We start from the raw sequence: 13,953 nt of genomic DNA, 5'->3' as shown, positions 1-13,953 counted from the left end.
CAAAAGCCTGCCGCTTTGTTTGAGTATGAGAATGAGGGCTAATTTTTACCAGTATATATATCTACGTAGACCTCAGAGTGTAAACCTCAGGATGATTGAGGACACTTACTGCGACAAGATCTGTCAATGAGATTTTCTTGTATTTCTGCGTTCACAACGAAGTTCGTATTCTAGAGAGATACGCAGCAGTTTTCAGGGACAATCGACTCTCCGTTTGAGAGGCTCTCCAAAGGTTAGTTAGTAATGGAGATACTTGGTCCGAAGCCGCATGAAGGATCGCAACTCCTCCTGCCATCCAGTGACAATCTCGTTTGTATTCTTGCCCGCTTCGATTGCGGTGCGAATATAAGCTGAGCCGCTCAGAATGTCAAAGTCATCGGGGATAAATTCGAACTTGCTCGGGTACAATTTTCGAACGTTGACTAGGAGCGCAATTGTTGTGCGGAGTGGGCTAAAGACGCTCCGGTCCGTGATATATAATTCAACACCTGTCGCAGTCTGGTTCGCGTATTTGTCGAATTCCGGCATGAATGCCGCCTCGCGCCAGGCAGTGCCAGGTAGGTTCTCAGACTGCATTGCCCGCGCTAGATGCCAGTCGATCCACGTAGCACCCAGAAGTTGGAATGGTTTCGTTGTCCCGCGGCCCTCTGAAATATTGGTTCCTTCGATCAGGCCTGTTCCAGGGTAGACAATTACGCTGTCGAGAGTCGGCAGGTTGGCCGACGGCAAAATAAATGGCAATCCCGTGTCATCGTAGTACATGTCGCGAGTCCAGCCCTCCATCCAGACAACTTCCACCTTCGCCTTGCGCCCGCCGGTGTGGTTGGGGATAAACTTGTCATTGAACATGAGCGCCAGTTCACCGGTTGTCATGCCGTGTCGCAGCGGAATCGGGAATAGTCCAACACCGCTGGTGTAATTCATGTTCAGCAGTGGACCCTCGACGTCAACGCCGTTGATCGGGTTTGGCCTGTCCAGCACGATCAATGTGATGTTGGTTCCCGCGATGCCTTCCATAATCCAGGCCATGGTCCAAACATAGGTGTAGAAGCGAGCTCCGACGTCCTGGAGATCAAACAAAATGGTGTCGACACTCTGGTTCCGAAAGCTAGCCAGCATTTGTTGTGGCGTCAGCGCATACAGCGTCTGAACAGGGACGCCACTCTGGGGATCTATATAACCGCCGCTCGAGCTCCCCGCTTGTTGAGCGCCATTGAACCCTTGCTCCGGCGAGAAGATTGAATTGATAGTTACATTCTCCGATTGGAGCACATAAACATCATTGATCAGGTTCGGGAGTGAGCCAGTCGGGTTTGTCACAATTCCTACGCCGTGGTTGTTTTGCAGCGACTTCAGCTCTTTCGCGTTCTCCAGAAGCACCTGGATGCCGGATTTCACAGGGGCGGCATCTGCTCTGCTTGTCGCCGCTGCCCAGACCAATTCGGCGCCAATAATAGCTAGCACGCGAGTCAATTGCATGTTAAAGTGATAGAGAGAAAATCATTCGTACCGGGGAAAAAAGGCCGAGCAGGAGGTCAACTATTTAAGCTTGTGGTACTCACTATCTTCTGGCGATCCTAGTAGCATGCAGCGGACACGCTTCTCGCTAAAAATCCCGATGCATATCCCCACGCTCCCCGCATTTTCAGGCAACGTCACATTAGCTAAACGCGAAGGATCATATTCGGTCACGATAAAGAGATTAATAGAAAACTCTAAATAAGTTGAATCATGTATTCAGTATGCACCCTCGCCGAACCTAACTGGATCACTGAATTGCCTTTGGTAGCTTAAGGGAATCCCGACAAACAGACCGAAGCTGAACTTTCCAAGTAGTCAAGATACAAATAGCTTGCCTCGGTTGAACCGTAGAAGGAACCATTGAGTACCCCTCTACGGCTGTTAAGCACCTTCCTCTTACGAATTTACCCGACCTCTACGGGAATTATATTGCGGAATCTATGCGTCCGCAACCCGACGTATAATCATCAAAAGACTAGACCAACAAGTCATGATCGTCGTTTCGCTCAGTGACTCGAAGCTAGTACTTTATATAGGGATCAGTTGAGCAAGTGGTAGTGGAGGTAGGACAGCAAGGTAGACTGGTGATAGGGGAGAGTAAATTGTGTATAGAGATGCAACACGCCATAGACCGGGAAATGATTTGCAGATCGGCTAGCGAAGCGACGGATTGATATTAAAGGTTAGCCGTAAAAACTCGCAGAAAAATATCTTGACCTGTAATGGACGATATCCCTAGCTACCGAAGAGGATTATACGAACACGTCAGGGGACCCCTAAATCACCAAGGATAGAAATAATTATAAATAAAGGCCCTTCGAATAAAAAATTGTGTACGTAATGCTGATTCCAGTGGACGCAATTATTGGACCGGGATAATCACCACCGGCGATGCTCCGCGACACCCCTAGGACATGCCGATCGCTTCCTTCGCGGAGACAGCAGTTCACTCCGCATGCCTTTATCCATGATTAGTCCAAGGCCATAACTATTCTTCCGGTTATTGGTTACAACATGACCCTATTAAAGAGGCTGAGGGCCTCGTCCTAGATGTTGCTTGCCACATCCTATTTCATTCTCTTTGCTCTGATTTTCTCAATATCCCCCGCAAATGACTATCGGAAGTGAGCTGCTGGCCACCATGGCCAGAAGGAAAATAGCCCATAGTGCTCGCGTGGCCCGCTGGGACTAGAAGGGCCTCGTTAGTGAAGATGTCTTTGTGGCCCTGCCCCCTGGCGAGTCCATAGCTGTCGCATATCGAAGAACTTAAGCGCTGTCACCCATCAATGGTTCGTGCAAACATCTAGATCATGGGGCCGGGTTTGATCCCCTAAATACTCCAAGTCCTGTGTCGCGATGATGGTAGTCCACGTCGGAGATTCCGACTGGCCAAATTGCGACATCTGTGACAAGTGCGGAGGCAATCTTCAGACAGGCTATTTTGACTCTTGTGTGACTTTTGCCTAGGCCCTCCTTGAAGGAAGGCTACTAACACTAATTAGGGCTTATCAGCAGCCACTTAGAAGCGGGGAACCCAGAGCAGTCGTTTTCCTACAATGCAATGTCGGACTCCCGGCGGCAAATTCATACTAGGGCACTGTGCTCATTGCAACGCTAACTTAGCTCGGACCCCTGAAACCCACCACCCGATGATCAACAATGAAGCGGAAGCATCCATACTCCTTCAACAATGAGCTGCAGGTACCCGATTCAAAGAATTTCCAAATGCTGAAATTCCTATATTTTGTTAAAGGTTCTTGAGAATAATGGCAAACTCTCGGGGAAGTTTAATCTTGGGGATGCAATGGGTCTAATCAGTTTTCGCGCTAAGGACTACCCGAGCGGGGATGGTTACTATCGCGACTCTCCACTTGGCTGAAAATTGATCTTACGATCGCTTCGTTAAGCCTCGCCTGCTGTGATTCGATCGGAGGCTAATTGCAAATTTGAGTGTGGTAATAGCAGTCCTAGGGACTTCCCGGACACCGTAGGAACTCCTATAAAGAGGCCGCGTGGGACCTGTATTTAAAGAATAAGGTGTTACCTGTCAGTCTTTAGTCTTTCGGGTGCCGCAAACATGCAGTTATCTTCAGTGACATTATCTTTACTTTGTGTCTCCGTTGCCCAAGCTGTAGGGTTACGGAGACCCCTTGCACCCCCTTTCAGGGCTGCATTCAACAGCCACGCCGTAGCCGGCAATTCAAACTTAGCCGGCAATTCAACGTTTGAGCAGCTGCTTGATCACAAGAATCCACAACTGGGAACATTTTCTCAACGCTACTGGTGGAACGCGGAATGGTGGAACGGAGAGGGTTCACCGGTACGTGACCTTCCCGTCCGTGTTGTGGCAGTGGATATTAACCTGGCAAACTCTAGGTGGTCCTCTTCACCCCTGGTGAGGAAGCAGCTGATGGATATGTCGGCTACTTGACGAACAAGACCATTACTGGGCTCTACGCGCAGGAAATTAATGGAGCTGTTGTCATGCTTGAACGTACGTTCTCTTCAAACATATGAGTTACGATTGAACTAAGACCTCGGTAGACCGCTACTGGGGAGAATCATCTCCATATAGCGAGTTGACGACGGAAAACCTGCAGTACCTGACTTTGGAAAATTCTATTGCCGACCTCACATACTTTGCCAAGAACGTAAAACTTCCCTTCGACAAGAAACACAGCAGCAATGCTCAAAACGCGGTATGTTTCGATGATTCACTCCTTCAAGTCATTTCTAGTCGACTGACTTTTTGATGTCACCCCCCGTAGCCCTGGGTCCTTAGTGGAGGATCTTATAGCGGTGCTCTGACAGCCTGGACCGAGTCGACGTCCCCAGGCACGTTCTGGGCTTACCATGCATCCAGTGCTCCTGTTGAGGCTATTTTCAACTACGTATGCCTTTCTCCAATATCTTATTACCTTTCCGAAGAGTATTTTGTGTTCTAACATTTGGCAGTGGCAATACTTCAAGCCTATCCAGGAGGGAATGCCGCAGAACTGCAGTCTTGATGTCTCTCGGGTAGTTGATTACATTGATCAAGTGAATAGCCACGGAACAGACAGACAGCGACAGAACCTGAAAGATATGTTTGGGCTCGGCGATCTGGAGTATTTTGATGATTTTGCAAAGTATTTACGCCCCCTTCGGATTCAGCTTGGAATTGGCAGAGAAGCTTACTCATAATTAGTGCGCTGGAGAACGGGCCATGGCTGTGGCAGGAAAATTCCTTCTACACAGGCTACTCGGGATTTTACGAATTCTGCGACTATGTTGAGGTATGCAGCAACTCAACCTCGATTTAACTCGGCGAGGGCAAATATTGATATATTTTTAGAATGCCAACAGCACCGTTGCCGGGCCCGATGGTGTTGGTCTCCAAAAAGCGCTTCACGGTTATTCAGAGTGGTTCAAGAACGTTTACTTTCCTGGATGTAAGCTAACACCGTTCGGATTCAAGAGATTGGCCATACTGATGAACATGAACCTTAGCCTGCGCGGCCTACGGCTACTGGAGTGATAACTACACAACTGCATGCTATAACACTCATGATCCCAACAATCCTATGTATACGGATCTGTCCGTGAGCAACACTGTTGATAGGCAATGGGAGTGGTTCCTGTGCAACGAGCCGTTCTTCTACTGGCAAGAGTATGTTTCTTCTACTTGAATTGCATTGTTACTCCGTTCTGACTTATATACCCAGTGGTGCGCCGTCCGATGTCCCAAGCGTGGTTTCTCGCACTGTCAACGGCGAATACTACCAGAGGCAATGCCCCCTGTATTTCCCCGAGATGAAAGGCCAAACCTACGGTAGCGCCAAGGGCAAAACGGCAGCTGAGGTCAACGCGTGGACCAAAGGCTGGGATCTTACTGATACAACTCGACTAACTTGGACCAATGGGTATGATCAAGATCTCTTCTTCTCCTTGTTCAAGGCAATATTTGCACGGCATCTAACACAGTTCAATAGGCAATATGATCCCTGGAGAGAGGCAGGTGTCTCTTCGGGCTTCCGCCCTGGCGGGCCACTCCAGTCCCGGCCATCGGCACCCGTTCATGTTATTCCAGACGGCATTCACTGCTCGGATCTCATTCTTGAAAATGGTGCAGTGAATGCGGGTGTGCAGGCAGTGATTGACGCTGAAGTCGCACAGATCAAGGAATGGGTGGCGGAATACTATCAAAAATAAAGTCGAGCGAGGGTTGGTGGGCATCGAGCCTGTCAAAACAGTGGAGCCTAGGTTTATGGTGTCAAGCCAAGCTTCAGAAAGAAGTTTTATTAACCATCCAGGCACAATGAAAATAAATTGCCGGTCTAAAAATTGTTTTTATTCTAGTTAGATATAACCGGCTGGGTTAATTACTAGACCAAGTAAATATTGAGCCGAGGATACGATTGGCCAATAATGTACGGTCAATGCTGCGGCGTTATGTGTACCGCCAATCATCCGCAGTCGCTCGGAATAACCTCACCTCGGGCTCCCGGGTGGCGCCGGTATTGGCTCATTATGGCGACAAGAATGACCCACAGTCCACCCTAACCAAACGGAACGCTCTTCAGAGCGGATTCTCAGATAAGCAGAAAATCCGGAGCAAATTTTTCTCGCCGGGCTATGGCCGCTTAAAATCAGCTTTTGTAACAAAAAAAAGCGCAACCCTTAAAACTCACCCCGGGAATACCCCTCGGGCATCAACCACCACGCCATGTCTGAAGTCGTATATATCACTGTCGAACAACCGCAACCAAATCCTGTAGACGGGATCACCCAGACGCAGCCTGATTGGATCCACCCGCATTTAATTGAGAGCGTCGACCCGGTCAAGGGCCGCCAGCTGCGCGTGTCACACCTCGTCCCCGAAGGGACCTGTCTTCTTGTCGATCGTCCATACGCAGTCATTCCTGTCGTTGATGAGCCAGCAGTGAACGATGATCTGATCTGCAGCAGTCCCGCTTGTAATCGCCGAGCAACTTGCCATAATACTGAGCGGTATCCGTGCCCCAATGCCTGCATCCCGGATGTGGTTTGGTGCAGCAACACCTGCAGAGACGCCGATAGAACTCGACATGCCTTCGAATGCACATGGCTGAAGAGGTACGCGGGACCAATTCGGACCAAATGGGGCGAATACAACTTCGGCATGCTGTGGGTGATTATTCGACTGCTTGCTACGCGGCATGTCGAAATGCAAGATCCCTCCACCGGTGCTGGGGTGGTCAAATTGAAGTCTCAGCAATGGAGACATGGCTGGGATGGCATTGACTCATTATGCGGATCTACCGACACCTGGTCTCATGACAAGGTTCGGTCCTGGAATACCCTTGTGAAGAAGTATCTCCAGAGCAGCGCAGGGCTACCGCATGGGATGAGTACAGATCGCATCCTCCATCTCATCTGTCAAGAAGAGGCAAATTCTTTCGGCCTTTACCCACGAGAAACAGGCATATTCCCTCTACCGAATCCTCCAATTGACCGAGGGGAGCAGTTTGCTGCAGCCGTGTATCCCACGGCAGCAATGGCCAACCATTCATGTTCGCCGAATGTAGGTGGCTATTTTCCATACTGTGAAATGAGTGCATGCTAACTCACGTTCAGATCATTCATAAACCTGATGATGAAGGACGTATGGTCTTTACCACATCTCGCGATATTCTTCCGGGAGAAGAGTGCTGCATCTCATACTTCGATCTGACACAATATACGGATATTTCCTCCCGCCGCGAGCATCTTCGAAAATCATTCCGGTTTGTGTGCCGGTGTGACCGGTGTAGCTCCGAAGAGCCAGTGAATGAAATAACCGAGTGGGCTGCGATGCCACAGATGGACATACTGTGAGGAACGTCGTTTGATTTTGACAACCACTGTTTCTTTTGAAGATACCAATACACGCTTATCATCTTGGACCAAAGATATCTTGGACCATACTGGAGAAATCCTGTGACAATAACGAGTTGAATGACTGAATGAAATGCACTTGCTTCGATGGACATCTCACATTCAAGGGTTCGGCTGAGTGACTACTCGTATCAACCGTAGTCGGGCGGCAATTGTAACGGCTTCTCCCGGCAAGTATCTTTTTCTCACACGACCCGTGGGCCGACACCGCCCGCAGGCATCTAGAACGAAGTCGCCAAGCTTCAAATTTCACCGATGGGAAAGCGAGCCATGGGTATTTCTGAGCCAAGCGGCGCCAACAAAAAGGGGCACGGAAGCTCCGGAAAGAAACTGACAATGCCGGGCATATTCGGTGAGGACCGCCCTGTGGCATGGCTGGAACCAACCATCAGATTAGATTGATATGAGCAAAAATTAATCAGTGAGCGGAGCCACATCACCCGTGGTTTGATCAACACGACAGGAAGTTAGGTAGTGGCTTGCATTAGTTGCGGGGTGGGTCAAACAGAGAACCGAGCTGGGTCGAATGTTTCCTTTCTAGCGTTAGATGAGATGCGTCCTTGACACCAATCTTGTCCGACAGACCCGCGCCGCTAGAGGTTCAGTCTGTTAGCCGGAGGGTGTAACGACATCATGCATAATCGTGAGGTCCTGAGCCTCCCTCGAGGACTGAAATTGGATCCGGTTCCGAGGAAGAAGGACTCCAGCAGGATTTTCGGAACATGGAGCCGGGTCAGGTGAATGGATATTATTATTAGATCCATGTGGTAGGGTTCCCACTCGTGGAATTTACCATTTTCTCTTTCCATGCGGCCATAGCGCCGCGCTTGGCGTCGCGTGGAAAAATGCATAGAGATAATTGACCAGGAGACTCAATTGCGTGCCGCGACGGCCCATCATGATGTTCGATCGAAAGTTCTCACTCTCACCCGCACTTGCCGCAAACAGTTCCTTCCGCAATGAGGATAGATGATGCGACTCGGGCAGGGGCGACCCGTGGGCGGCGACGCCACGCTAGTCCCGAACGGGCCAGGGCGCATGTCTATTGTCGCCAATCAGCAGCCGCCGCCCCCGGCGGAACCACCACGATTGGCCGAGCACTTATCAGATGGTCGGCGCACAGATTTTATCTGATCTTACATAATGGGCTTGGGGTTGTAACGCAAAATGTAGAAAAGGCCGGACTTGCCGATCTCTCTCCGTTTCGTGCCTCTTTCTCACTCCCTCCCTCATCTTTCACCCTCCTCTGCTTTTCCGATCATCGACAGCGGCCCACGGCTATTCTGCAGTCATGGGCGTTCTCGATATCGTTCGGGGCCGAGATGGCCGAGATAAAGTTGCGCCGACGGAAACGGACGCTTACGAGAAGCAGGGCACCGCGGCCACGACTAGGGTCAATGATGGTGATCAGCAATATGGATTGAACGTCGACCCCGAAACTCGCAGCTTGGAGGCTCGTGAGGATAAAGAGGTCTCAGCACACCCCGACTCCATCACGGAGGGCACCTACGCCGGTCTGCAAAAAGCCGAAGCGGTGGCCCTCGTCTGGAGCCGCAAAGCCGTGTTCGGGACGTATGCCTGGTTAGTTGGACTCAAACTGTTCAATTGTTGAAAGATCTAATTGCGATCGAACGAACGTAGGATTTGGGTCTGCTTTTTCATGCTGGCTTTCCACCAAACCATGACCAATCTGCTCAATCCATATGTCTTCACCGACTTCCAGCAGGCCCCGCAGCTTCCTACCGCGTACATGCTGGCGAATATCATCGGTGGAGTCGTTAAATTGCCTCTGGGCAAGACTCTGAACCTGTGGGGTCGTGCGGAGGGTCTGATATTCTCTCTGGCGATCTACCTGCTTGGAATGATCATTCTGGCCGCTTGTACGGGCCCGAACTCCTTCGCAGCTGGCTATACCCTCTACTGGATTGGATACTATTGTCTGTATCTGCTCATGGATGTGTTTGTTGCCGATACGTCTGGGCTGCGGAATCGTGCCTTCGCCTTTGCCTTCATTCAGACTCCTTTCATCTGTACCGCCTTCACCGCGTCTTTGGCTGCATCTTCCGTGCTGGAGACGGCTGGGTGGCGCTGGGGATATGGTATTTTTGCCATTGTCCAGTTTTTCGTCTTTATTCCATTAGCCCTCATCTTCAAGTACTACGAGAAGAAGGCCCAGAAAATGGGCATTTACCACCGACAGCCGAGCGGTCGCACCAGATTGCAGTCCATTGTTCACTACATTCACGAATTCGACGGTAAGAGTATCCTCCGGTTCCAACCTTGAACACTCAAAGCTAATTCGAGTCCAGTGATTGGTGCTCTGCTTATCATGGTTGCCTTCGTCCTCTTCCTGCTTCCTTTCAGCCTGGTGTCTTACGGTCGCTCGGCATACGATACCCCCACATTCATCGTGATGCTTGTGGTCGGGTTCTGCTTGTTCTTCGTCTTCGCAGCGTGGGAGAAATGGTTTGCTCGCACTCATTTCATCCGATGGGAGCTGTTCAGGAAGCGCACCATCCTCGGCGCGTGCGCGCTGTCTCTCGTTATCTTCTTCAGCTTTGAGCTCTGGGATTTCTACTTTCAGAACTTCTTCCGGGTGGTCTACAACGTGAACCTCACCGACGCTGGATACATGCTCCAGATCTACAATGTCGGATCCACGTTCTGGGCCATCCCCGTGGGTATCTTCATTCGCCAGACCAGACATTTCAAACCCGTCTGCTTGTACTTTGGCGTACCTATTATCCTCCTCGGCTCGGGTCTAATGATCTACTTCCGCGGACAGGAGCACGGAATCGGCTACGTGGTGATGTGCGCCATCTTCATCGCTTTTGGCGGCGGCACGCTGGTCATCGGTGAGGATATGGCAGTGATGTCTGGCGGGGACCGAGAGGGCATTCCGATGATGTTGGCTATGATCGGCTTATTCTCCAACATCGGCGGCGCGATCGGCCTTGCAGTCACGGCCGCCATCTACAATAACGTGTGGGTGGGCGCGCTGCAGCGCCACCTACCTGATGATATGAAGAGTCAAGCTATGAAAATCTCCCTCGACGGCCTGGGAACGCAGATGCAGTATGCTCCCGGCACTCCCGTCCGCGATGCTCTGGTTTATGCCTGGAGCTGGACGCAGCGGGCCAACTGCATTGCGTCGACTTGTGTTCTCGTTCTGGCAATCCCCGCGGTGGCCGTGTGGAAGAACTACAACGTCGACCGCAAGCAAAACAAGGGCACCGTACTATAGATGCGGCCCTATTCTTATTGACTGTGCATCCGTGCTCCTGGTGCGGATGGCCAAAAGCCAAACATTGTGTACATTGTATTATTGTAATTATCCGACAGCGCACATATTCTCAGTTGCGAGTATTCGCATCACGAATGACCATGGCTAAATATTTCTCGCTTAACAATGTCTACATCCGCCCTACATGCAAGGTGTTCTTCGGATTATAGTATTTGACAGCCGGCACGAAACAGAGTCGCATTCCGATCATCTCCAAACCCCGCACGTTTTCCCCCTTGCGTCTCCTTCCCATCCAGCCATGGCCGCTAATGTTGTCCGGACTGCCGATCCCATGCGACCTCCCACCAAGCCAAGTGTGCTCTTACCATTGTCATCCTCCGTCTAGACGAACGCGTCATTTTGCATGGCGTGAGCAATCGCATCGAGAGCGAAATGGCTACCCTATATCGAGCCATACTCTGTTCGTTGACTCTCCTACACCTACCCTGGACAGCAAGCGCAGCCAAGGAAGACCTCCGCTATGTCAACCCCCTCATTGGCACGGACAACGGCGGCAATGTCTTCGCAGGAGCAAGTCTGCCCTACGGCCTCGCCAAGCCTGTCGCCGACGTAGCAGGCCAGAACACAGGCGGCTTCTCGACGGACGGCAGTAAAGTCACTGGCTTTTCGCATATGCACGACAGTGGCACGGGCGGCAACCCCTCGCTGGGCAATTTCCCCTTGTTCCCACAGTACTGCGCCGACAATGTCGTGGATAACTGCAAGTTCCCCATCACTGCGCGCGCAGTGTACCACAATAACCATACCGTGGTTTCGCGGCCGGGGTATTTTGCGTTGACCCTGGAGAATGGAATCCACGCCGAGATGACCGCGGCGCATCGCGCGGCGTTGTATCGGTTTACCTTCCCCGCTAAGTCGGCGGGGAATGGTGATGCCCTCGAGCCGCTGATACTGTTGGACCTGACGGATCTGTGGGAAAGTCGGCAGAATGCGTCTATTGCCATCGACCCGCACACGGGCCGGATCAAGGGGAACGGCACGTTTCTGCCCAGTTTCGGGGCGGGTTATTACATGTCGTACTTTTGCGCCGACTTTGCTGGTGCGATGGTTCGTGATAGTGGTATCTGGGTGAATGATCGGGCGGGTTCGGAGCCGAAGGAGCTGTTTGTTACGCGAGGATTCAACAATTTCTATCTTCAAGCTGGGGGGTGGGTTACTTTTGACTCGCCGGACAGCGGAGAAGTGACTGCGCGCGTTGGCATCAGCTATATCAGCTCCGATCAAGCATGTGCGAATGCCGAGTCCGAAATCCCCAGCCCGCTTGAGGACTTTGAGCGGCTGCGCACAGAGGCCGAAGAGGCGTGGGCGGAGAAGCTGAGCCCGATCAAGATCACCTCCGGAGGCGTTAGCAGTTCCATGCTCACCAGCTTCTGGAGCGGAATCTATCGAGCCATGCTGTCTCCGCAAGACATGACGGGCGAGAACCCCCTGTGGCAGAGCAGCGAGCCATATTATGACTCCTTTTACTGCATGTGGGACCAGTTCAGAGCCCAGATGCCCTTCCTCGCGATCCTGGATCCTTCTGCGCTGTCGCGGATGGTCCGCAGCTTGCTTGATACCTACAAGCATGAAGGATGGCTTCCCGACTGCCGCATGAGTCTCTGCAAGGGCTGGACGCAGGGCGGGTCCAACGCGGACGTGGTTCTCGCGGATGCATTTGTCAAGAATATTACGGGTATTGACTGGGACCTCGCCTACAAGGCAATGGTAAATGATGCCGAGAACGAGCCACTGGAGTGGGAATACGAAGGGCGTGGAGGGCTTCAGAGCTGGAAGCGGGTCAATTACATCCCCTACCTCGACTTTGACTATCTCGGCTTCGGCACCAACTCGCGCAGTATCTCGCGCACTCTGGAATACTCGTACAACGACTACAGCCTGTCTGTGGTGGGCCGGGGAATCGGGAAAAGGGAGTATACCAAGTATCTGTCGCGGTCGAATAATTGGCAGAATCTTTTCAAGAAGGACCAGACGTCGTACCTAGAAAATGGCACGGATACGGGCTTTGTGGGCTTCTTTCAGCCCAAATATCTCAATGGTACTTGGGGCTACCAGGACCCAATTGCGTGCAGTGCGCTGGCTTCCTGGTGCTCGCTGACCTCTAACCCGTCTGAGACGTTCGAGTCCAGTGTGTGGGAGTATCTTTTGTACGGCGCCCCGTTTTTTCCATGTTTGATGCTAATATAACACGTCCAGCTACGTACCCCATGACATGGCAACATTGATCAAGCTCCTCGGTGGCCCAGAATCATTCGTCTCTCGACTTGACTACTTCCACACCTCCGGACTGGCCGACATCAGCAACGAACCCGTCTTCCTCACAGTCTACGAGTACCACTATGCAGGCCGACCGGGTCTCTCCGCAGCCCGCGCGCACACCTACATCCCATCATCCTTCAATGCGTCCGAAACCGGCCTACCCGGCAACGACGACTCCGGCGCAATGGGCTCCTTCCTGGCCTGGAGCATGATGGGCCTCTTCCCAAATCCAGGCCAGAATGTTTACCTGATTATCCCGCCCTTTTTTGAGGCTGTGGAGATCACACATCCCGAGACTAACAACACGGCTACGATTCGGAATGTCAATTTCGATAGCTCCTACCGCAATATTTATATCCAGAGTGCTATGCTGAATGGCAGGCCCTACACAAAGAGCTGGATCGGACATGAGTTTTTCACTGAGGGTATGACCCTTGAGCTCACCCTCGGCGAGACGGAGAGTGATTGGGGCTCACGCAAGGAGGACCTGCCGCCGAGTTTGAGCGATGCGGTGGCTGGGATGGGTGTGCATCGGGTATAGGGCGTACATACATACGCAGCGGATAGCTTGAGTGCTCTCTATTGCATTACTGTATTTAACTTCTAGCGGTCTGATATTATTCTGGTGTGCAGACTCATTGTCTGAAGAGAGTATACATCGCCAAGAGAGACGGCGCATATCCGACGTGGGTTGTCTTGGAGCGCTGATGGTCTTGGAAGCGGCCAAGACATGAAATACTGAATATGAGAGTCCATCATGATTAGTATTATTTCATATAACCAGTAGTAGTATACGAGACCATTCACCTCGTGTAGCAGCCGACCACAAGCTGCGCACCACATCTGACTAAGCCGCATAGGGGCAATGCGCCACACTCTTTTTGGAACTGTTCCAGCCCAGCTGTCTTCCTTCAGGATGACCAGACCAGAGACTCTGGCTCCACGCGAAACTGGCTTTTCACCTTCTCCCGGCG

At 51.6% G+C, this 13,953-nt stretch overlaps 5 protein-coding genes across 5 annotated transcripts; 4 read left to right on the top strand and 1 right to left on the bottom strand.

Moving 5' to 3' along the window:
* Positions 1-237: 237 nt before the first annotated feature.
* N7510_006137 (exo-beta-N-acetylmuramidase NamZ family protein) lies at positions 238-1,479 on the bottom strand (the record flags this gene model as incomplete). The annotated part of the gene is made up of 1 exon (XM_056978063.1): positions 238-1,479. The coding sequence occupies one exon, from the start codon at positions 1,477-1,479 to the stop codon at positions 238-240; it is 1,242 nt and encodes a 413-aa protein (XP_056834095.1).
* A 2,119-nt stretch (positions 1,480-3,598) lies between these two features.
* Positions 3,599-5,712, top strand: N7510_006136 (putative serine peptidase; the record flags this gene model as incomplete). The annotated part of the gene is made up of 9 exons (XM_056978062.1): positions 3,599-3,841; positions 3,898-4,015; positions 4,066-4,220; positions 4,290-4,412; positions 4,477-4,649; positions 4,709-4,796; positions 4,856-4,952; positions 5,011-5,170; positions 5,226-5,712. 9 exons carry the CDS (start codon positions 3,599-3,601, stop codon positions 5,710-5,712), a joined length of 1,644 nt encoding a protein of 547 aa, XP_056834094.1.
* Positions 5,713-6,226: 514 nt separating this feature from the next.
* On the top strand, positions 6,227-7,350 carry N7510_006135 (SET domain-containing protein; the record flags this gene model as incomplete). Its single annotated transcript, XM_056978061.1, has 2 exons — positions 6,227-7,063; positions 7,117-7,350. Coding segments are annotated over 2 exons (1,071 nt in total), but the record flags the coding sequence as incomplete, so codon positions are not given.
* A 1,357-nt stretch (positions 7,351-8,707) lies between these two features.
* Positions 8,708-10,660, top strand: sit2 (putative siderochrome-iron transporter; the record flags this gene model as incomplete). Its single annotated transcript, XM_056978060.1, has 3 exons — positions 8,708-8,997; positions 9,058-9,671; positions 9,726-10,660. 3 exons carry the CDS (start codon positions 8,708-8,710, stop codon positions 10,658-10,660), a joined length of 1,839 nt encoding a protein of 612 aa, XP_056834092.1.
* A 351-nt stretch (positions 10,661-11,011) lies between these two features.
* Positions 11,012-13,520, top strand: N7510_006133 (GH92 family glycosyl hydrolase; the record flags this gene model as incomplete). The annotated part of the gene is made up of 2 exons (XM_056978059.1): positions 11,012-12,867; positions 12,917-13,520. Coding segments are annotated over 2 exons (2,460 nt in total), but the record flags the coding sequence as incomplete, so codon positions are not given.
* Between the last annotated feature and the right edge of the window lie 433 nt (positions 13,521-13,953).

The sequence above is a fragment of the Penicillium lagena genome (assembly GCF_028827675.1).
Source record: "Penicillium lagena strain IBT 129212 chromosome Unknown utg000003l_segment0_segment0, whole genome shotgun sequence".
Taxonomy (NCBI): domain Eukaryota; kingdom Fungi; phylum Ascomycota; class Eurotiomycetes; order Eurotiales; family Aspergillaceae; genus Penicillium; species Penicillium lagena.
This window is presented reverse-complemented; position numbering and strand designations above follow the sequence as displayed.